This window comes from Lissotriton vulgaris, chromosome 1_1 (assembly GCF_964263255.1).
Source record: "Lissotriton vulgaris chromosome 1_1, aLisVul1.2, whole genome shotgun sequence".
Classification (NCBI taxonomy): domain Eukaryota; kingdom Metazoa; phylum Chordata; class Amphibia; order Caudata; family Salamandridae; genus Lissotriton; species Lissotriton vulgaris.
In genome coordinates, this window is record NC_141685.1 from 1,142,304,845 (window position 1) to 1,142,328,862 (window position 24,018).

The window sequence follows — 24,018 nt, forward strand, 5'->3', positions numbered from 1 at the left end:
GAAAAACATAATTCTTTACAACCTCCAGTTTGTCATCTCCCACAGACCAGGAAAAATTCCTGAATTTATGTTTTTTCCGGCCTGTGATGCACATAATTTTACTCTTACTTGCATTAATTTTTAGGAAATGAACAACTGCATACTGATGTAGAGCAAGGAGGCGTTTGGCAAGACCTTTGGGCATAAGATCCATTATTATGATATCATCCGCATATAACATACATGAGATGTGTTTTCCGCCCAGAATTGGAGCTATACCATCGCAAGAGGAGAGAGAGGCGGGTAAATCAGCAATATATAACGAAAAGAGTAACGGGGCAAGTAAACAACCTTGCTTAAGACCATTGCAAGAAGGAATAATCTTAGAGAGCCCCCTGTCTCCTCCTTGCAACACCTGGCACCAGGTGTCTGTATGCAACAGCTGAATCATATCTAATAGATATGTCGGCATTCCCATAGCCGAGAGCTTTCTCCACAGCAGTGGACGGTCAACCTTGTCAAATGCTGTGGAGAAATCTATAAAGGCCACATAGACTCTTCCGCCGCGTACCCCTATGTATTTATCAGTAATTGTCTGAAGAGCGGAAAGATTGTCCAGCGTTCCGTGGCCCTTACGAAAGCCTACTTGTTCTAGGGGTAGGATTTGTTTTAGCGCCACCCAATCATTAATTAGTGATAGTAGACATTTACAAAACACTTTCCCGATAGCGTCTAGAAGAGCTATTTGGCGATAATTGATAGGCAAGTTCCTATCACCCTTTTTAAACAGCGGAACCAGAATACTCCCCTTCCAGGATGCTGGAATATATTTTTTAAGGTAACAAATCCTAAAAAGAGGAAATAGGATTTTGCTCCAGGATACTGGATTTTGTTTTAAGACTGATATCGGGAGTTCATCAGGACCCATGGCACCTGATGAACGCATGTCTCTTATAGCTAATTCTATAGATAGTACTGAGGGGTATTCAGTTATGGGGGTAGTGTTTTCCTCAATTCCCCTAAGTTGCACATGCCGATCATTTTTTGCATACAGACTTAAGATGTAATTAACCCAGGTTTGTTCGGAGATAGGAATTGGAGATGGGCGTACTCTAGAACCACATCCCTCCCCAATAAGGGTCCAGAATTGTCTAGAGTTCCCATGGACAGCGGCTTCTCGCAATCCAATCCATAACAGGTCCTCTTTTTCTCTTTTCATTTTTTTCTTTAACCTGCTCCGCCTCCTTTTAAGAAGGGATATTTTCTGGGATCTTTCTACTGCACCACATATATATTGTTCCCTCACCAGTTTATTTATTTCCTTATTAAGGGAAACAACCGCTTTTGGGAGGATGTTTTTTTTCCTAGTTAGGTTCGATTTTTTAACAGCAGAGATGACCTTCTTTATAAAAACATCAAAAGAGCACTGTTCCACCCCCTGCCAATTATTTAAATTGGACACAGTTTTTTCAAGAAGGGGTTCTAGATCCTTCATGGCTTTATAATCCCAAAAACATCTTCCTGTTTTTTGAAAGGAGACCACCTCCCTATCCAACACCCAGGTATCAGAATTGGGAGGCTCTAAAGAGAGCGTTAGTACCATAACATTATGGTCACTAAGGCTGGTGTCCATGACCACCAAATCCCTTAACAAGGGGAAAATAGGTTGGTCAACAATTATATAGTCTAAAATTGATTTGCTGTTGAAGGAGCTATGGGTATAGTTTGCAGGGACATCAGATGGAAGCCTACCATTAACTATGAGTCCCTCCGTACTATATAATTCTTCCAGCAGCAATTTGCCCCGTTTGTTTGTTTTTATGTTATCCGGAAAAATGGCTTGGGGTATCAATAAAACCTCCTCTTTTTCTTTATTCCTAAATAATTCCAGACTATAATTGGACACTTTACAATTTAAGTCGCCAACTAACAAAAAATTAGAGAGAGGGACTGTTTTTTTAATTTGTCTAATAAAAGTAAAAATTTGCTTCATCAAAGTGTTAAAAGGATCACCAGGCGGAATATAGGCATTTATTATAACAAAAGGGTGTCTCTCCCCAATTTTGTCTAAGTTGGAGAGGGTCACAGCCTGAAAAAGGTTACTGGGATCTGTATAGTGAGAGAAACTCCACTTTATTGTATTTGATAAAAGACAGGCAATTCCCCCTTTTGCGTGTCCTCTGCTTGAGGGGGTTGCCGCCACCTCCAATACATAATAATCCTTCACTATATTCAATTTATCAGTGCACCAAGTTTCCTGAATGCAGATTATATTAGCATTCAAGGAAAAAAGATATGACAATTTTTCAGGATTATTATTGATGCCAGCTGCATTCCAGGAGATGACAGAAAAACTACTGCTAAAGGTGAGAGAACAGTCTAGGGTTGTCCGTCACCTTAGTCACCATGGCACCGGGTAACCAGTTCCATTGCTGATCATTTTCAGATAAACCTCTGTTTATTGTTATAGGGGAGGGAATGGGATGCGTTACTATCCTTTTAGTTTTTGACACTCGAATTTTTAAGTCATCAAAAGGTTGAGAGAGACCAACCGAACTCAATCCCCTATGAAGACCATTCGCCATGTGATTATCTCCACTAATGGCGGTAAATGGCACCACATCAATCCCCTGGCTCTGAAAAAGTTCAGCTTTATTTAATATTAGATTCACTATCAAATTTGAGTAAAATCTTACCCTAGTAAATGACGTGGACCCTGATCCCAATACTGTTACTAGGTCAATGTCGCTAGATTTGATTAGATTTAGTCCCTCAATATCCTTACAACATTTCAACAGAAAAGATCTGTTCAGACTTAAATCAGTATCAAATAATGGGACAAAGTCCAAAAACAAAGAATCAGTACGGAGTTCCGTGAATTTATGAACAGTGTTTTGGCCCACAATTGCCCCCTCTATCCGGGTATGGAAAGAAGGTGCAGAATGATTTAAAGAGGTGGGAGCCACCAAGGTGGAACATCTTTCTTCTTCAACTAAACGGTGGGTCAAAGATTTTTCTTTTCCTATACCCTGATCTGTTAGATTTAATTTAGAGCAATTCATAGTAATTTCATCAGAATCAATGGAGCGCCCCAAAAAATCAGAGGATGGCCTAATTGGATCAAGCTTCAGAAATACCTTATCCTTGTCCTTGTTATCTTCAACCTCAACAGAGGGGGACTTGAAGGAAACTTTGGGATTCTCAAAGAGAATTTGTCTCTGCCTCCTTTTTTGGAATCTGCGGAGAGACTTCCTCTTTTTCCCCCCCTTAGGTTTTACCTGTTTTTCCGCTTTTTCCTCCAATTCCAACCCCTTAGGTTCGAGATCGAAAATAGGGTATAATGCCACTTCGGCCATAACATTAGGAGTTACCAAATTATTTTCCTCAGCAACAATACCTGGGATGGAATCACTTATACAATTATAAGCGGAGGATTTCAAAGTAGGACACACGTCCTTCACTACAGGAGCCACCGGCGTATTCTCAATCAACAGGCAGGATGTATTAGCCCGAACATTAATGGGAGGTATTAAAGTGGGAGAATCAGAGCCACAGCTCCTTTCACAGGTCTTTGTTAATAAAGCCTTTAAAATTTGGGTAACAGAGTCCAGTACGCAATCCGAGCTACCCACGAATTTATTAAGTAGCGTGAGAATTGAGGATAGCAACTGTTCCAAGGAAAGTAAATATTCAGATATAGGTTTCTCGGAATATTTCAGGCTAGGATCATTGATGACCTCAATCCCGGTTATATTGAGCAATGGACTTGAAGACATGTTTGTTTTAAATGAAGGATCTTGTGAGTTGGGAGAAGGGGTACTACTAAAAAGATGGAGGCCAGAAGGAGTTGCGCCCATAGGAGACTTTACAACTTCTGATAATGCCCTAGGGACGTCACCCAAATAACGTTTGCACAGCACAGGGTCAATAATCAGGGGCTGTGATTCTTCATTTATATCCTCCCTCAGCTTGGAGATGGACGAAGACCCGTTGTGCAAAACATTTACGGAAGTTAATAGAGTCTTAGAATTTCTGGGATTAACTTGGCTGGAAATTAAGCCTTTCTCATTCTCCAGAAGTACAGAAGTAGTAGATGAAATACCCCCAGAAATACATGGGCTTAGACCAGGAGTTCCCAGTTCCACCACCTTCGGTTGACAAGCCAAAGATGTGATAGGGGTTGAGACCAGGGAGATGCTTTTATCAGAGACAATATTTTCCTGGGAAACACCATCTATCGCTTTCTCCCAGAACTGGAAAATCTGGGTTTGACCTTTCAACTGAATCGTTGAAACATTCTTATTTCGAAGGGGGTTAGATCTAGTCTTAGCTGTAGATCTTCCCCCCAACACTCTACCAGATCTCAACTTTTTGGCAGTCATACTATAACCAGGATCGACCTATTGAAAAGTGGGGAATTTAAGATACCAATACACAAGTAATAGATAAGAAAAAATAGATACTATCTAATCACACAAGCAAACAAACAAAGGCAAGAATAAAGTCACTAGATAAACAGCACTTGCCTACATTAACACGCATTCAATGGGATTAAACAAAAATAATATCTCTATTTAAATGAAAATTAGGGAGTGGGCCCAGCCCAGCCTACTTCAGCCCACTGAGGGCCACAGAGGGCCCGCTCTTAGTCCGGTCTTCGTCCGCGCGCGTCCCGCGTTCGCGTATACCAGTTAGTTCTTATAAGAGGAGAAAAGGGGGCGGGAAGAGGCACCAGGTGCGCGCGATGGACAAGCGCTAGCACCTCTAGTCCTCGCAGTCCCGCTCCCGCTCCTTGCGTGGGACGCTTCTCTCCCTGGGTCAGAGCAACAAAAGTTCACCAAGCAGCACACGAGCTCCTAGCTCCTCGAAATAGCGTCTCAGGGCGGAACAGCCCTCGCAGTCAGGATACCAAGCTGAGTGATTCGCAGACAGGCTCTGAATGAAGGCAGGCAGAAACGAGCGGCACCCGCGGAGCGGGGGCCGCGAGAGGTGAAATAGCCTGCAGAAAGGGGGCGGGAAGAGGCACCAGGTGCGCGCGATGGACAAGCGCTAGCACCTCTGGTCCTCGCAGTCCCGCTCCCGCTCCTTGCGTTGGACGCTTCTCTCCCTGGGTCAGAGCAACAAAAGTTCACCAAGCAGCACACGAGCTCCTAGCTCCTCGAAATAGCGTCTCAGGGCGGAACAGCCCTCGCAGTCAGGATACCAAGCTGAGTGATTCGCAGACAGGCTCTGAATGAAGGCAGGCAGAAACGAGCGGCTCCCGCGGAGCGGGGGCCGCGAGAGGTGAAATAGCCTGCAGAAAGGGGGCGGGAAGAGGCACCAGGTGCGCGCGATGGACAAGCGCTAGCACCTCTGGTCCTCGCAGTCCCGCTCCCGCTCCTTGCGTGGGACGCTTCTCTCCCTGGGTCAGAGCAACAAAAGTTCACCAAGCAGCACACGAGCTCCTAGCTCCTCGAAATAGCGTCTCAGGGCGGAACAGCCCTCGCAGTCAGGATACCAAGCTGAGTGATTCGCAGACAGGCTCTGAATGAAGGCAGGCAGAAACGAGCGGCACCCGCGGAGCGGGGGCCACGAGAGGTGAAATAGCCTGCAGAAAGGGGGCGGGAAGAGGCACCAGGTGCGCGCGATGGACAAGCGCTAGCACCTCTGGTCCTCGCAGTCCCGCTCCCGCTCCTTGCGTGGGACGCTTCTCTCCCTGGGTCAGAGCAACAAAAGTTCACCAAGCAGCACACGAGCTCCTAGCTCCTCGAAATAGCGTCTCAGGGCGGAACTGCCCTCGCAGTCAGGATACCAAGCTGAGTGATTCGCAGACAGGCTCTGAATGAAGGCAGGCAGAAACGAGCGGCACCCGCGGAGCGGGGGCCGCGAGAGGTGAAATAGCCTGCAGAAAGGGGGCGGGAAGAGGCACCAGGTGCGCGCGATGGACAAGCGCTAGCACCTCTGGTCCTCGCAGTCCCGCTCCCGCTCCTTGCGTGGGACGCTTCTCTCCCTGGGTCAGAGCAACAAAAGTTCACCAAGCAGCACACGAGCTCCTAGCTCCTCGAAATAGCGTCTCAGGGCGGAACAGCCCTCGCAGTCAGGATACCAAGCTGAGTGATTCGCAGACAGGCTCTGAATGAAGGCAGGCAGAAACGAGCGGCACCTGTCCATACTGTGTGTGGTGGGGTGGGGTGGGACGGAATGCGTTAATGCCCCTGTGCCCTTCCTGTTCGGTGTATGTGATGGTAGTCTGGTCTTCACCTGTCCATACTGGGTGGGGTGGGGTGGGGTGGGGCGGAATGCGTTGCTGCTCCTGTGCCCTTACTGTTCGGTGTATGTGATGGTAGTCTGCTCTGCACATGGTGTGTGGAGGGGTGGGGGGATATCTCCCACGCTGCGAGGACCAGATTGGTCCTCATGGCGCATATAAACCCTGACAGATCCAGACAAACACTAATTGCGTTAGGACAACTGGTCCCGGTAGTGTGTTTAGGTACTTTTGAGCAAGTGTATCAAAAATACTAAAAGTGCAGTTATATTTGCCTCTGTCATGCTTTGTAACCTAAGCTACTATCAAAGCGCGTGAGGAGTTAGAATAGTAAATACACACTTCATATCTGTCAATGGCGAGAGAGAGAGAGATGCATTGCTGCTGCAGTTACCTGTACAGTTACTGTCCTGTGTATGTTTGCACCTGTACATGCTGTGTGTGGGGGTGGAATGCATTGCTGCTGTCTGCACCGTTCCTGTCCTGTGTCTGTACTGCTGCTGCCATCCATCCGGTGCCTATTCTTTGCATGAGGAAACCTCGATTAAAAGCCTTTTCTAAACTACTGAGATGCGGATGCTTGATTACTATAGCGCTTTGAACTGGCAGGTAGGCGGTTTCTAATTGCTGAAAAATTCCACACATAATAGAATCGAGGCAAAGTCTAACATGATTTTCCAAAGAAGACGATATTTTAGACTCACCATTGGTGTGGATTCATCATCTGCACCCCGAGCAGCTGCCATGTTCTCCGCCTCAGTAGCCCTGTGTCACAGAGAGGAGGAGAGAGAGAGCTCTGCTTAATGGAGAAGATGAGGCCAGGGTAAGAGACGGCTGAGGGGAGGAACGGTCCCAAAGAAATGTACATATATGAAGACATCATCCCAAAGACAAGAGAGCTTGCAACTCCTCTACAAACAGAGGCTGGAGAATATTCCGCAGATTTAACTCTATGTTCACCCTTGCATTGATTACCAAGCTAGTTCTGAAGGTTAATGCAGAGATTGTGCAGAAAATGCAAGCAATGCTTATTTTCAGCTTTGCCATTACTAATTTATTTGCAAAAGAATAGGTTACACAATATACAAAGTTAGCTTGTAGAAAGGCATACGTCACAAACATACCCAGTGCCACACCCATTCCAAGTGCTTAAAACAAATGTGATGTACTATCTCATTGTGTAACTGCCTTGCATTACATGATGTACTTGTCTTTCCTTCAAGTTAACCCCTAGCAAAACAACCGGCAAAAATAGACAAAAAGGTCTCATGTTTTTATTAGTTTAAATAATCCCACATCAAACATATTTCAACTCAGGATACCAGCCATCCATAACAAAGAGATATTTTTACCATGGATCGCTTGAGATCCATTTGCTTTGTAGGGTGGTATGCTCAAGAAAAATATGCTTTGAAGGGTTGTAGTATGCTGAAGAGAAATCTGCTGTGATGAGTGGTGTGCTGAATTAAAATCTGCTGGTTGGTATTGTATTGCAGCATTCATATAGCGCTTCCTACCCCTATGTAGGGCGCTGAAGCGCGTGACTACATGAGTAGCATGCTAAACCATGCAGTGTGTGTGTGTGTGTGTGTGTGTGTGGTTGGAAGGGTGTTGTTTTTGTTATGATTCTATGTGGGAAATGTGTCCATGTTGTGCGCGGTGACCACAGCTGTTCGTGCAGGTATCGTATTATGGGATACAGAGTTTAGCAGTGTGCTGGTTGCTGAAGTGGAAGAGACAGACGCACAGTTTTATGGTTTTCAGTATGCTATTAGCTTTGAACAGCTCTGCAGGTCTTTCATGGTATGTCATATGATATAGTCTGCTATGCTGGTTACTGCACTTGATTGTCCAATATGAAATTTTGTGTACAGTTGTGGTCCTGAGCTGGCATGGTTGGAGTAAGAGAGAAGTGGAGATATCTGTAGAGTGATGGGCACTTTTATTATCATCCCATATCGGAGTGCCTTTGTGAGATACAAAAAGAGCAATCAGATTTTTTTAGATATTTGGAACCTGCAGTGAATGAACTGTATTAAAGTCCTTCAAAATCTTCTGTTAATGTGTGACAGATCTCTTCAGTTATTTCATGCCTGTTCATTTGGCGATATTTGTTTTTTGGCTGTACAGTACTGGGGATGGACAACCTTCACAGCAGATATGTACGATCCGAATTTAATAGGTATCAAATTGTTGCTGACTGTTGTGTATTAAGGTTTCATTATTATTGTGGACCATTAGTGTTTTATATGGAAGTACATAACCATATAATGCCACAGCAAACCATAGGTCAGTCTTTTTTTGCTTACCTGTATAATGAAAAAACAACAAGTGATGGACTGAATGTGGATCAATGTCACACACTCCCCCAGTCAAAAGATCTGGGCCCAAATCCATCGTTTTTTTGCACTCCACACCACCCTGGGTTAGACAATGGCGATATGCAAATCAGCTCTGACCCTGTGCCCCTAGGGAACAGTCCAGTCCGAACTACAAAAGCCATGTCCTTCCCAGAACGGAATCAAGCATCCGAGGACCGGACCGGTTTCGAGGTAACACCTCTCATCAGCCCGGCTAGCTTGACTCCAGTGGTGTGGAGTGCCTGGGACCCACGTCTGGGCATCCCCAGCGCACTTAGGGCGAAATTTGCAAACAAAACAACAAAACAAAACCTCGAAACCGGTCCGGTCCTCGGATGCTTGATTCCGTTCTGGGAAGGACATGGCTTTTGTAGTTCGGACTGGACTGTTCCCATGGGGCACAGGGTCAGTGCTGATTTGCATATCGCCATTGTCTAACCCAGGGTGGTGTGGAGTGCAAAATAACAATGGATTTGGGCCCAGATCTTTGGACTGGGGTGAGTGTGTGACATTGATCCACATTCGGTCCATCACCTGTTGTGTTTGCATATTCCGCCCTAAGTGCGCTGGGGATGCCCAGACGTGGGTCCCAGGCACTCCACACCACTGGAGTCAAGCTAGCCGGGCTGATGAGAGGTGTTACCTCGAAACCGGTCCGGTCCTCGGATGCTTGATTCCGTTCTGGGAAGGACATGGCTTTTGTAGTTCGGACTGGACTGTTCCTATGGGGCACAGGGTCAGAGCTGATTTGCATATTGCCATTGTCTAACCCAGGGTGGAGTGGAGTGCAAAATAACGATGGATTTGGGCCCAGATCTTTGGACTGGGGTGAGTGTGTGACATTGATCCACATTCGGTCCATCACCTGTTGTGTTTGCATATTCCGCCCTAAGTGCGCTGAGGATGCCCAGACGTGGGTCCCAGGCACTCCACACCACTGGAGTCAAGCTAGCCGGGCTGATGAGAGGTGTTACCTCGAAACCGGTCCGGTCCTCGGATGCTTGATTCCGTTCTGGGAAGGACATGGCTTTTGTAGTTCGGACTGGACTGTTCCCATGGGGCACAGGGTCAGAGCTGATTTGCATATCGCCATTGTCTAACCCAGGGTGGTGTGGAGTGCAAAATAACGATGGATTTGGGCCCAGATCTTTGGACTGGGGTGAGTGTGTGACATTGATCCACATTCGGTCCATCACCTGTTGTGTTTGCATATTCCGCCCTAAGTGCGCTGGGGATGCCCAGACGTGGGTCCCAGGCACTCCACACCACTGGAGTCAAGCTAGCCGGGCTGATGAGAGGTGTTACCTCGAAACCGGTCCGGTCCTCGGATGCCTGATTCCGTTCTGGGAAGGACATGGCTTTTGTAGTTCGGACTGGACTGTTCCCATGGGGCACAGGGTCAGAGCTGATTTGCATATCGCCATTGTCTAACCCAGGGTGGTGTGGAGTGCAAAATAACAATGGATTTGGGCCCAGATCTTTGGACTGGGGTGAGTGTGTGACATTGATCCACATTCGGTCCATCACCTGTTGTGTTTGCATATTCCGCCCTAAGTGCGCTGGGGATGCCCAGACGTGGGTCCCAGGCACTCCACACCACTGGAGTCAAGCTAGCCGGGCTGATGAGAGGTGTTACCTCGAAACCGGTCCGGTCCTCGGATGCTTGATTCCGTTCTGGGAAGGACATGGCTTTTGTAGTTCGGACTGGACTGTTCCCATGGGGCACAGGGTCCAATCTGATTTGCATATCGCCATTGTCTAACCCAGGGTGGTGTGGAGTGCAAAATAACGATGGATTTGGGCCCAGATCTTTGGACTGGGGTGAGTGTGTGACATTGATCCACATTCGGTCCATCACCTGTTGTGTTTGCATATTCCGCCCTAAGTGCGCTGGGGATGCCCAGACGTGGGTCCCAGGCACTCCACACCACTGGAGTCAAGCTAGCCGGGCTGATGAGAGGTGTTACCTCGAAACCGGTCCGGTCCTCGGATGCTTGATTCCGTTCTGGGAAGGACATGGCTTTTGTAGTTCGGACTGGACTGTTCCCATGGGGCACAGGGTCAGAGCTGATTTGCATATCGCCATTGTCTAACCCAGGGTGGTGTGGAGTGCAAAATAACGATGGATTTGGGCCCAGATCTTTGGACTGGGGTGAGTGTGTGACATTGATCCACATTCGGTCCATCACCTGTTGTGTTTGCATATTCCGCCCTAAGTGCGCTGGGGATGCCCAGACGTGGGTCCCAGGCACTCCACACCACTGGAGTCAAGCTAGCCGGGCTGATGAGAGGTGTTACCTCGAAACCGGTCCGGTCCTCGGATGCTTGATTCCGTTCTGGGAAGGACATGGCTTTTGTAGTTCGGACTGGACTGTTCCCATGGGGCACAGGGTCAGAGCTGATTTGCATATCGCCATTGTCTAACCCAGGGTGGTGTGGAGTGCAAAATAACGATGGATTTGGGCCCAGATCTTTGGACTGGGGTGAGTGTGTGACATTGATCCACATTCGGTCCATCACCTGTTGTGTTTGCATATTCCGCCCTAAGTGCGCTGGGGATGCCCAGACGTGGGTCCCAGGCACCCCACACCACTGGAGTCAAGCTAGCCGGGCTGATGAGAGGTGTTACCTCGAAACCGGTCCGGTCCTCGGATGCTTGATTCCGTTCTGGGAAGGACATGGCTTTTGTAGTTCGGACTGGACTGTTCCCATGGGGCACAGGGTCAGAGCTGATTTGCATATCGCCATTGTCTAACCCAGGGTGGTGTGGAGTGCAAAATAACGATGGATTTGGGCCCAGATCTTTGGACTGGGGTGAGTGGGTGACATTGATCCACATTCGGTCCATCACCTGTTGTGTTTGCATACCTGTATAATGAAAGCAGTTTGCTGGGTGTTTAGTTAGCAATCTGTGGGTTGAAAGGTATGATGAATTTAAACCGTTTGTGGATTGGTAGTATGCTGAAATAAATCTGCTGTAGATGGGTGGTATGCTGAAAGATATCTGTTGTGGATGGGTGGTATGCTGAAAGATATCTGTTGTGGATGGGTGGTATGCTGAAATACATCTGCTGTGGATGGGTGGTATGCTGAAAGTAATCGGCTGTGTATGGGTAGTATGCTAAAAGACATCCGCTGTGGCTGGGTAGTATGCCGAAAGAAATCTGCTGTCGATTGGTGCTATGCTGAATTGAAACCTGCTGTTGGTAGGTAGTATGCTGAATTGAAATTTGCTGTGGATGGGTGGTATGCTGAATTGAAATTTGCTGTGGATCAGTGGTATGCTAAATTGAAACCAGCCGTGGATGTGTTCTATGCTGAATTGAAACCTGCTGTGGATGAGTGGTACGCTGAATTTAAATCTGCTGTGGATGAGCTGTATACTGAATTGAAATCTGCTGTGTCCGAATAGCATGCTGAACTGAAATCTGCTGTGTCCGAATCAAAATCTGCTATGGATATGTCCAACAGAAATATGTTTTCTATGCATGGATTGAATCTGAAAGGACTTCTGTTTGCTTTGGCTGGGTGATATGCTGAAGAGAATATATTTACTATGGATGGAATGACATTTGATTGCTATTGATATGCTATAGATTTCATTTTCAGCACTGCACCCACCAACACCAAATAGACTTCAAGCACAGCAAAGAATGGTTTCAGCACACTAACAACTGATCAGTACTGTTAGATACAAGTTCTTTTACAAAATTATATTTCAACATGTATTCAAAGTAAGCACATAAGAAATGATCCAAATGCAGTCGATGTTCTTTTTTCAAATCTTTTTCTTCCTTTATTATTCAGATTAAGAAAATTCTTCCTTTCGATAAACTCATCCAACACATAGCCATAGCCAACACGTTTCGTCTCTTTTCTAGAGACTTCTTCAGGGCTTATAATGAAATGTGTAATCCGCTCAGTAATTTTGCATGAGAAGGAATGATTCAATGTCGTAACTCCTCTGAGAGATCTGGTAATCCTCTGGTCAGACTCAATTTTGTGATCCTCAAGGGTGATTCCACCTTCTATTGTGACTCCATAAAGTAATTAGGTTGTGCTTTCTGGCATCGTAACCACGCGCTTAACCTCCCGATGCGAAGGGTCAGAGAGACCCTTCGCATCGGGAGGTTAAGCGCGTGGTTACGATGCCAGAACGCACAACCTAATTACTTTATGGAGTCACAATAGAAGGCTGAATCATTCCTTCTCATGCAAAATTACTGAGAGGATTACACATTTCATTATAAGCCCTGAAGAAGTCTCTAGAAAAGAGACGAAACGCATTGACAACCATGTTGCCAATAAATATCTCCTTTATGCTTATTTTTTGCACTGCCTAGGTAATCATAGAAAAGTTAGAATCTTCTGCGTGATTCTGCATATTCTGAGCCACTGTGCCTTTTAAAAAAAAAAATCTTGTATTAAACCGATTCTAAAGTTTTGCAACAAATATCTAACAGCATTTTCTTCAGGTTTGCATACTTGCTCTCTTTTTCTTATGAAAGAGCTACGCACCAAGACTTTAAGGGGTGTGTGGGAAAGGTGATAATGCAACCATGTATTATAAAGAGTAAACTACCCTCTAACGTACATGATAAGCATATTGCAAGTCACCTTGGAGGTCCGTAACCTTATAAAAGAACTGGGTCTCTGGCCTTATTTCTCTATATGGTAAAAAAAACTCAACAGTGACTTGCAATATCCTTATCATGTATGCCAGAGGTTACTTCATTCAATATATAATATATCTACTTGTAGGGGGTTTCAACCAGCCCTCTTAATCCATTGGTCTATTATTGTGTCATTCACATTTTTTCTACCACCAACTGCAGAATATAACATAAGAGAATGGGACTGCCCACTTCAGCCACTAACTTCACTGTCATTGACATCATTCTGCCCTTTCACAAGAAGCACATCCACATGCAAAGTAGTTCCTTTAGATGGCAGTGATTATTATGGCAATGTGCTCCATATGAACCAAAAACATATCTATTTTTGGTCTTAGCCAATTTTGTTCTTTTTAGATTGAGGAGCCAGGCAGCTTCCCTACTAATAACGTTTTGCAAAAAACATAGCCAAACAAAGCAAGCATTTACAAAGTCAAAAGAATGTCAGCCAACAACAGACCTATTGGCTTTGCCAATTCTTGATTGTGATGACACCCCAGTTGAGTTGTGCGCTGGGCTGAGCTGTGGGCGCTTGCTTAGTGAGTCTGCACAATCTATCTGCATTACACATTCACTTAGTAAGGGTGCTCGCCTATCCCTTATGAGTGGATGCAGGAATTGATTGTTCTCTTCAGGGGGGCACCCATGCAAAGGGTGGGCTGAGGCAAGGGGTGGGATGGAGCACTGAGACACAAAGTACAAGGCGGGGTGGAGGAGAGTGGGGGACAGAGAATTTGCAGTAGGACAACACCCTCCATTTTTCATGTAGCTTGATGTTTGAACATTCAGCAATGTTGTGAAGAAATAAATAGGAGGACAAATAAATATGAGGACAGTTTGAACAGAAACACATTTTAATCTATAACTACACAGACCAAAGAGTTTTTTTTCCACTTTAAGAACTGAAAACAAACAAGGGATCACAAAAAGCATGTTTAGTGAATGTGTTTGGATGGTAAATTCTCTGGAGAATACAAGCCGCTTTAAGAGTAGTACTTTTCGTAAAAGACAACCTGTGCAATTGTTTTAACTTAGAGGTCAAGTGGTCATTTTTTTCCAGACCGAAACTGGTTCTGCCTGGTGCGTGTTTGATGTGTTGCAGATTCTGCATCGATATCTCATGAAGGCGAAGACGGAATGACAAAAATCTAAACAGGGGCGAATCACAATCATGATCTTGAAAGGAACATTTGAAAGGGTAAAATACGGCAAATAAATCAAGCTGGTAAAGGCAACATTTCATATCCAACTGAATATACAGGGCAAGTAATAGCTGGGAGTCCATTTTTTTACGATTCCCTATGATTTCCCCATTTTTTGCAGAAGATCAAATTCCAAAATGGGTATAATTATGTGCCTAGGCCACGACTGCTTGTCCGACTGGGACTTCGGATTTTCCAGAAAGCTGTTTCCAGGGTTTCAGGTGTGATGTCCTTTAGATGTCCTCCACCACGGCCTAGCGACATGTGAAGGGACATAGACATCCCCCTATGTCTGAATGAACTGTGTAAACCTCTTCATACCACAATACGTCCTCATAAATAATTAAGATTATGTCTATTGTATCTACAATCTCTGCCCCGCCCAGACCTCATTAATATTTGTCTGGGTTGAAAGGCTAGTGTAAAACAAATGATGAGTCGGGTTGGAATTTGTTTTCCATCATTAAACTAAAATCTCGTTAGACCATTGATAGAGGAACTTGTCATAGATCCTGGCTAGATGTACTTCCTTTCTGGCACAGGCTGCAGATGTGTTTAATGTGACCAGCAATGCACTGCTGCATATGAATATAAGCATACTATCTTTTACACAAACATATGTGGTTGCTGAAGATCGAAGCCAAATTTCTACTAGAAAAATATGAAACATTGGCCTGGTCAAACTGTTCTGAGGAGGGAGTCTTGGGTCTGAAACTGATGACAGGAGCACCAGTATTTTGAATGAACGTTCTACGAAACCATTAGTCTCTGAGAGCAAGTGCCACAATAGAAGCAGCCTGATTTTGAGTTTCTAGTTGGCGGATTTTCCATCTGCCATATAAGGGGACTTTGAAAACTTCCATATTAGGGAGGGTCTGCCAGGATGGCAGTGGTTCCTGCACCGAAGTTGCTGTACTCAACTAAGTTTTCGTGGAAAAATATACCAATGTAAATCAATGCCGGTGGATATTCCAACAGTAAACTGGGCTCTCTCTTGAGGTGGGGGGCAGGGGATGAGACTAGACTTTCAGGATCCACAAATCTTACCTCCTTCAAATGCTGGGGTTATGCATCCCAACACTTTAGCTTTAAGGGCCCCATGCCTACTTTACTCTGTAGGTCCACCACCATTTCCATGGTGGACTGTCATGGACTTAACTCCTCCAGACATAGTATCAGCCCTGTCACCGTAGATAGGGCGATTCTTCTGTCACCGTGTTTGGTGGAGTAAAATGTGGACCTCGCAGAGCCAGAGGTGTCTCCACTGGTAGTATGTCCACCACTTCAGTGAGACTAGCTAATCGAATAATAATGCCAGCGTTGTGGATGTTATATGTGCCATGCACGGTCACCACCACCCTCACATTTAGGCTATTACCATGCCTTATTAGTGGGACAGAAACTTACATCTCAAGGTCTAAAGGCAGAACTTTTGATTTTACTAAATTTATATACATTTATATAGAATATACTTACTCATAGGAGCTGTCAGTCAGCCCTATTCATCAATTAATCAGTTGTGTCAGTCACATTTTAACTTCATAACACGGCAAGAGGTTTCCAACAATGCAGGCTCTTCATTCGCTGCTTTAGTGATAGCATTTTAAGAGAAAAAAACAGACATTACCCATAATGCTTTTTCTTACACTGGGGCTATAAAAGGAGCAACAGCCTCATGCCACTCCGCTCTTGCTGCTCAAAATGTACGTATTTGCGGTGGTTTGCTGCATGAAAACGAGTATATTAAAGATATTAACAAATACATACAGGCGTTTACAACTTTAGATAAAGCTCATTCCTCCTACATCAGAGTCTTTGGTCAGGCCTCTCCCATAGCGAGTGGATACAGGGGCCATTTAGCCAGTCGACAGACCTATTACAGACCCTATTTGGGACATCACACAGGCTTCACCAGATCTGTCCTTTTTCCCCAAAGAAGATAATGCTTTGGGCCTTTCTCCAGACAAGCAACGGGAGGGAGAGCCCAAGTAAGAGTTCTCACCCTACCATTTGCACAGGTTTGTGGCTAACTATTCTTTTTAGGTCTCGCCCAGCATTGAAGAGCGCATGCGCTGCTCGCTCTGCGAGGCACATTGTCTTAGAGGAGATTTCATAAGTGGAGTTGAAGCCCCGCCCATCTTTTTTATTGGCTTGCGTCATCATTTATGGTAAACGCAGACTTGTTATTGAAAATTATGCTTCTTTATTACCGCCCTGTCTCCTTTTTGGACAGCCCATCTGGACTTGATTGTTTACTTGCAGCGTTACACGATCTCATTTATTAGTCAGTAGGCACGATGTTTTTTCAGTCGGCTTTGGCAAGGGCGACCGCATGTTTATTTTTGCATTGCGCTAAAGTGAAAGCGTGATGCAAATATAAACAAGCGGCTGCCTTTTTCGTAATGGCGAGAGCATGTTAAATTTAACATTGAAAATGTCCACAGCTCCGCATCACGCCTCCAAAGACAGAAAGTTCCTGGAAAAGTGGGTTTTTTCTTTGTTTTATTTAACTTACTGCAGACAGGTGATACGCATGTTCCTACTTCATTGCTGATTCAGCAGGCCGACATATTGCCTGATTATGGCAAAATATTCAAATAATGTTGTTCACTAATGTACCACTCAGTGTCAGTTCTGGTAGGGATGTTTGTGGTGTGCAACAGGGGAACTTGAGAATAAAAGGCTGTTTACATTATGCTACGTGCTAAAACCATCCAATCCTACCCCCTTTCACTGCTCCTCGCAAGTTTAGCTCCTTTTTTTGTCTTTTTAAAAAGGAGACAGTTTCCAAGCTGCTGCGGCGTCACAGCTGAATGTAAACACAAGTGTGGGCCAGGGGGTAGGCTGAGCGTGTTTGTTTTCACCAGAGAGCTCTGTGTGTGTGTCTGAGCATTCCGGACGCTTGTCAGCATACCCAGCAAAGAAAATTCACTGGAGACAAGGGGAGGGGCGGGAAGGGGCGCGGGAAAAACACACTTTCCAACAAGCATTTGCAATGCAATAGGTCTTGCATTTACGCACGTTTGAGCTATTGACATTGCAAATAACAATGCCCTTTATTTGTGTTTTCGTTTTTCAAACATAAATAAAAGGCATTGTCATTTACAATGCCAATAGCTTAAACTCGCGTAATGTCAAGGAGTGTGAATCTCTCTCAGGATCCCTGGGTACTCCAGACGGCGAGGGGATTTCAGATAGACTTTCTTTCAACCTATTATCAAAGCATAGCTTCCTCGCTGATGTTTTTCCCTCAGAGGCAGCTTTAGTGTCTAAAGAAGTGCAGGGCTTGCTACTCAAGGGTGCTATAGAGAAGTGCAGGCTACACCCAGGAGGTGTTGTAAGCAACATCTTCCTAGTGCAGAAAAAGAACAAGAAATTCAGACTGATCAAGAATCTAAACAGTCTGAATCAGTTTGCAGTCTACAAGCACTTTAACAAGAAGACTTTGGTAACTCTGAGATACATTTTGTTGTTTGGGGATTGGATGATGGGGTTTTTACCAAAAGCTGCATATTTGACAATTCCCATGTATTATCCCAAAAGAAAATGCCTTCACTCAGACGTTCAGGTTCAAGTCCCTTCCTTTTGCACTCTCCTCCGCTCCTTCGTACAAAAATACTAAAACCGGTGGCAGCATTCCTCGGTCATGGGGCATAAGGATTGTATTTAGACACCATAATATTCATGAGTCTGGGCACTCTGTTATTGGTGGCACAACTACAAGAGGCAATGAATCTAATTCAAAGTTTTGAATTTATAATAAATATGGGGAAATTGGATTTGTTGCCTTCAAATACCATGGATTTCTTAGAGATTTTAGGTGGTCTAGAAACAATGGATGTCGAGACACTCCCAGAAGCAAAACTGACCTCTATCAGGATGGAATACGTTAAAGTATCCTCTTATCTCCCAGACACCTAGCAAGAATTGTCGGTCTCCTGGCAGCTTCAGCACACACAAGCAATATTCCCAGATCTAGCGCATTACATGGCACTTCAGAGATTCAAAATAAAGCACATAAACGAACAGTTAACATATTCTCAGTTGGTTCCCCTAGCCACAGGGGCAAGGGGAGAAATAGAAAGGGGGGTTGGATCTTATGGTCGCCTGGAATGGCCACACTAGCTGTCCTACTTCCCAAGACAATGCATTAGTCAGATGCAATGTTTCAAGGCTGGGGTGCAAGATGTGGCAGTGTTTGGACTGGGAGATAATGGTAAGAGAGGGAAACATCAGGGCACATCACTTGTTTAGAGCTCCTTGCAGGCTCTTTTGCAATTCAGAGCCTGGAGAAAGGAAAGCAAGATGCTCAATTCTGCTACGAATGACCAATTTGACTGCATTCAGATATGTGAACAAGTTAGGAGAGTCAAGGTCAAAACCCTTGACAGAAATAGCCTAGGTATGATGTGCCTTTTGTCTTTAACACCAAATATCTTTGAAGCCAGAACATCTTCTGGGACAGAACAATTTAGCGGTGAATTGGTACTTGAAGAGTCTCTCCGTCAACAGCGACTGGCAATTAGATGTGAAGGTTTTCAGAAAACTAATGACCTCTGAGGACCCTTCAATACAGACCTATTTACATTCAGATTAACCAATCAATTACCCACATTTTTCAATTGAAAGCTGGATTCAGAAGCTCTTCTTCTGTTGTATTCCTCCAGGATATCCAGATGCCTAACACAACTCAAACAGCATGGTAAGTTGGTTATGGCCCACACCTTATAGAGTTCGCAACCTTGCCTTGTTTTCCACTCCTGTTAGAGTTGTTGGTGGATTGTTCCATACTACTTCCATTCCTCAAATCTTGAGAAATCCGCAGGGTCAGGTACACGACTTAGTGGCAAGGGCAAGTTAAGGTTGGGGGCATGGAACCTCTCAGGCCAGTTGGGGACTTGCCAGGGATTTCAGAAGTCGCTTCTGGTTATTTAGAGGCATCATGGGTCAGGGGAAGCATTAAGGCATAAGATTCCGCAAGGAACTGTTGGACTAGTTAGTGTCTAGAAAGGAATTAGAATCCTGTTTCAGGAGATGTAGTCACTGTTCTCAATTATATAAGTTAACTATACTATTTCAGCAGACCTATTAAGATGGATGGGAAACCCACAGGGGTCCACCTCTTGTTTGCAGACTCATGAAATGCGTTAGGTTCATGAACCTACCTAAACCTAGATATACTTCATTGTGGGAAGTAAACAAAGTTTCAAATCTGTTTGAATCCTGGGAGGATAATGAGGATCTATCTTTCAAACGTTTGTCTGCCAAACTAGTAATGCTATTGTGTTTAGTGTCCTTCAGGAGAGTTTCACATATTAGAGCTATGTATCTATGAGTGATAAGATTCACCCTGGACAGCGTCAACTTTAAGGAAGTCAGAGACACAAAGTATTCTTCCACACATATTCATTTTCCAAGCTTTCCAACCCATCCAAAACTTTGTGTGGTTAGGTTCCTTACTGGATATGTGGAAGTAACTAGGAATTTGAAAACATGACAGCCACACCTATTAACAGCCTTGCGCAGGCCCTATTCTCCAACTACCCTAAGTAGTAGATCTGCTTTAAACATGCATAATAGGAAGCCTTTTGTCCTGTTATAAAACTGAAGATTCTCCTCACCAGTTGTGAAGGAGAGTCATGATTTTATTAAAGACATTAGGCAAGTATTATCCCTCGCTGCTTTACCCACCCCAACAATTTGTGTGTTCTTTCCTTGCCCACAAAAAATACAAGCTCCAATTTGATCATCAACAAGGTCAATGTGGGGCAGTGCTTTCTGGATCCCCGATGGACTCCTCAATACTAGAGGGACTATGCAATCTGGCTTGGATTCGGACTTCTACTCATTAGCTTGAAGTCCTTTATGCATCAAGAAAAGGAGGGGAACGGGGCTGTTGGCCTTTTGTAGGCTCAGTGTAAAGAAATGTATTATGAGTAATGTCGTTTTTTTCTATTAAAATGCTGCCAATAAAGCAGTGAGTTAAGAGAATGGATAATACTTGCTTCTTGTCCTTAATAAAATCAGGACGCATCTTCAAAACTGACTAGGAGAATCAGCAATTCCACCCACTACAGCAATACAGCATGGGACAATGTAGAAGTCCACTTCAGCCATTGGCAATCCTGAGTGATGTCCTATTACTTACCGGTAATCTTAATTACTCCGGGTCCCGTAGTCCTAGACACCCCTCCCCCTCCCGCCGGGAGAACATAAGCGTACAGGTCCCAGCATTCCCTCTGAAATACCAAGCCAAGGATGAAGGCCGGCAGATCAGGCGGGAGGGAGGGAGGGAATCTATGAAGGTGTCGAGGACTACGGGACCCGGAGTAATGAAGATTACCGGTAAGTAATAGGACATCCCTCCGTCCTCGACACCTTCATTACCAAGTGAGAAATACCAAAGCAGACCCCGGCATTCATCCCAAAAAACGCAAAAAACCACCAGGAAAGCAAAGAAACACAGAGATCTATTGACAAAACAGAAATGATCATGGGCGAACACAACCCAACACCCCCAAAGCAAAACCGCCCTCATCACCCAACAAGTTGAGAAGGCGGGAATGTCTGATGAAAGTATTGGAAGAAGCCCAAGTGGCCGCCCTACAAATCTCAGAGAGAGGAACACCCCGGACCTCAGCCCAAGAGGCCGCCATCCCCCTCGTAGAACGACCCTGAACACCCACAGGAGGAGGGGACCCAGAGAGAGAGTAGGCCAAGGAAATCACCTGCTTCAGCCAACGACCGATAGACACAGAGGAAGCCCGATGCCCACGGGAAGCAGCCCCAAAGGAGACAAAAAGTGAATCAGTCACACGAAAGGCAGCCGTGCGCTCAAGATAAACGCGCAAAGCCCTGCACACATCCAACAAGGACCAACAGGGACCACCCGGGGAATCCAGAACAGAACCCAATGCAGGCAAAATCAACTCCTGGTATCATGGGCATTGCTAACACTGCCACTTAGGCATGGCGGCTTGGGAGCTCCAGACATGCACTTGTACGCACTCTGCGCACAGGCCCAATACCTACACTTTTGGGCTTACCCTACGCCTTACCAACCCCATGTGGCAGTGGAGATTGACATTCTTGCTCCGCTCCCCCTGAGTGTGGCCCTCTACCGCAAAACTCCCAGGCCGTCGCAAAACAGACTCAGCTAATATGCTCCGCTGGACTTGGCGTGAAATTCTACATCGAGCTGCCATACCTCTATTATATGCGCCTGCTATACCCCTTAAACATAATCCTATGTTCCCATGCCTGGAAGACGTCAGAGGCGAGGTAACCATTGCTGGTTCCACCTTGCGCACTTTCGCGGACACATACCCTGAAGGCACATTTCTGGATCTGCCGGCTGCAGATGAAGACAACCCGCTGTCATTTAGAGACAAATTCACACACCACAAGCTCAAATCTGCATGCAAGGCAATGTGGGACTGGTTCCCTGAGGAGCCACCACACCTACAGGCGCTACAAAACATATTAGCTAGGGCTTCCCGAAAAAAACTTGTGTCGCGTCTATATAACTCCATGCAAGAACAATCCCCCATAGTGGTGCCCAAGTCACAGCAACTATGGAGCAATGAACTGGAGACGCCCCTGACTGATGAACAGTGGTTGTTCTGATGCAGGCAGCTATTGGAACTCTCCCAAAATTACAAACTCCGACTTGTGCACTTCAAGTTCCTCAATAGATTCTACCGCACCCCGCTATCTCTCCATCGCATGGGCATTAGGGACGATGACAGATGTTGGAAATGTGGAGAGGAGGGTGCTTCTTTTTTACACGTGGCTTGGCACTGCCCGGCTTTATTTGATTACTGGTCTGAAATTTTTGTTGCTATCAATCAAATCCTGAACAGAGAGGATGCCCCATCTCCACTCCTAGGCATTTTAGGTTGGGTCGAAAACACTGAGCCCAAAGGTCGGAAGCTACATGCATTGTTGTTGCTGTATGCCAAGAGGCGTGTGGCCATGAACTGGGGGCGTAAAACCAAGCCCAAATTTAATGACTGGCTGGCAGATGTTACATATGGTCACAAGCAACAGGGAGCCTATTGGGACCTGATGCCAACTATTAAACTTGGCTGTCTCTAGTTGGCAGAAGTATGCACTTCTGACAAATAGGGACGGACCTCCTCTAGTCAGGGCAAGGGGATCACACACTTAGATAACCCCTGCTCACCCCCTTGGTAGCTTGGCAAAGCAGACAGGCTTATCTCAGAGGCATTTATGACCACATACAGTAATAAAGTGAATACACTACAAATGGACACGACACAGTAGTATTATAAAAATAAGGATTTTTATATAAGGCTTAGCACAAGACCAAATAACGACAAAAATATACCACAATCTTAATAAATACTCTTGGAAGGAAAAATAATAGTTCAAGTGTAGTTTCTTCTTAGCACAAAGTCTTTAGTATCAAAAGCAACTCTTCTTCTTTAAAACACAGTTCTTGGCAACAATGTAACCCACACGGGAGTCACACGACGTCGAGGCAAAGTTAATCCAAAGGGTTCGGCGTCGACCGCGAGGAGTGCTACGTCGAGCCCGGAGTCGCACAGACCCCCACAACACAGTACCTTGGAAAAGCGAAGCACACGATGATCAGCGGCGTCGAAATGTCCGGCGTCGCGTCTTCGGCCTCGATCCGGCCTCGGAGTCGGGCGACCTGCAGCGGCGTCGACAGATGTCAGGCAGGAGCAGCGCTCACGAGGTGAAGCAAGATACGGCGTCGTCGATGATGATGTTGCAAGAGTGAGCAGCGCTCACGGAGTCGAGAGGGCTCGAAGTCGATGCGATCAGCAGCAGTGCAGACACGAGGTCACTTGGAGCTGGAGCCGAACTCGCTACTCCCTGGCGTTGCTGCTGGCGTCGATCGGGCCCGGTGTCGAGGAAGCGGGACCCTGGAGCCGTTACTCACGATGTCGAGCTGGATTCGGCGGCGTCGAGATTGCTCGTTTCTTTCAGAGGTGCTGGATTCTCAAGTTCCAGCAACAAGCACTTGTTAGCAGATGAAGTCCTTTAGCCCTGTGACTTCAACAGAAGGCTGGCACTCTTCCAGCCCTTGGAGATTTTCTTTAGCAAAGTTTGAGAGTACACACTCAGTTCCTCTCTCTTGGTTCCTTGGCAAAAATAAAGAAGCACATGCAGGATTCCCCCCAGCAAACAGCACACTGGCAGAACGGGTAGGCAAGTCCTTGGATCAGCAGGCTTCTTGTCCTTGGTTCAGGGTTCCTTGTCAGAAGTGATCTAAAGTCTTGGTTCAGGGGTCCTTCTCTTATACCTCTTTTTGGCTTTGATCCCTTTGTCCATGCAGGGGAATTTCCCCACATCCTGGGTTTGTTGTGGGTGTAGCCAGGCAGAGGCACCTGGCCTATTCACTGGGCAGGGCTGGGTCCTCAGACGCCCAGCAGGAGGTGGAGCCAGCATTGTCACTGGCAGGAGCAGAGCTATCGGCCTCCTGGTAGGAGGTGGGGCCAGGATCGTCCTTGGCAGGCACAGAGCCATCAGTCGCCTGGCAGGAGGTGGAGCCAGCATTGTGTCAGGCA

General features: G+C 45.8%; 1 protein-coding gene across 2 annotated transcripts in view; it reads right to left on the minus strand.

Moving 5' to 3' along the window:
• The window catches only part of LOC147748802 (E3 ubiquitin-protein ligase DTX3L-like), a 126,604-nt gene that overhangs the window by 64,297 nt on the left and 38,289 nt on the right, over window positions 1-24,018 (minus strand). For both annotated transcript variants that reach the window (XM_086963893.1, XM_086963894.1), the window contains exon 2: window positions 6,931-6,991. In XM_086963893.1, coding sequence (XP_086820019.1) covers window positions 6,931-6,972 — 42 coding nt within the window. In that variant the 5' untranslated portion in view covers window positions 6,973-6,991. The remainder of the gene's footprint in view (window positions 1-6,930; window positions 6,992-24,018) is intronic.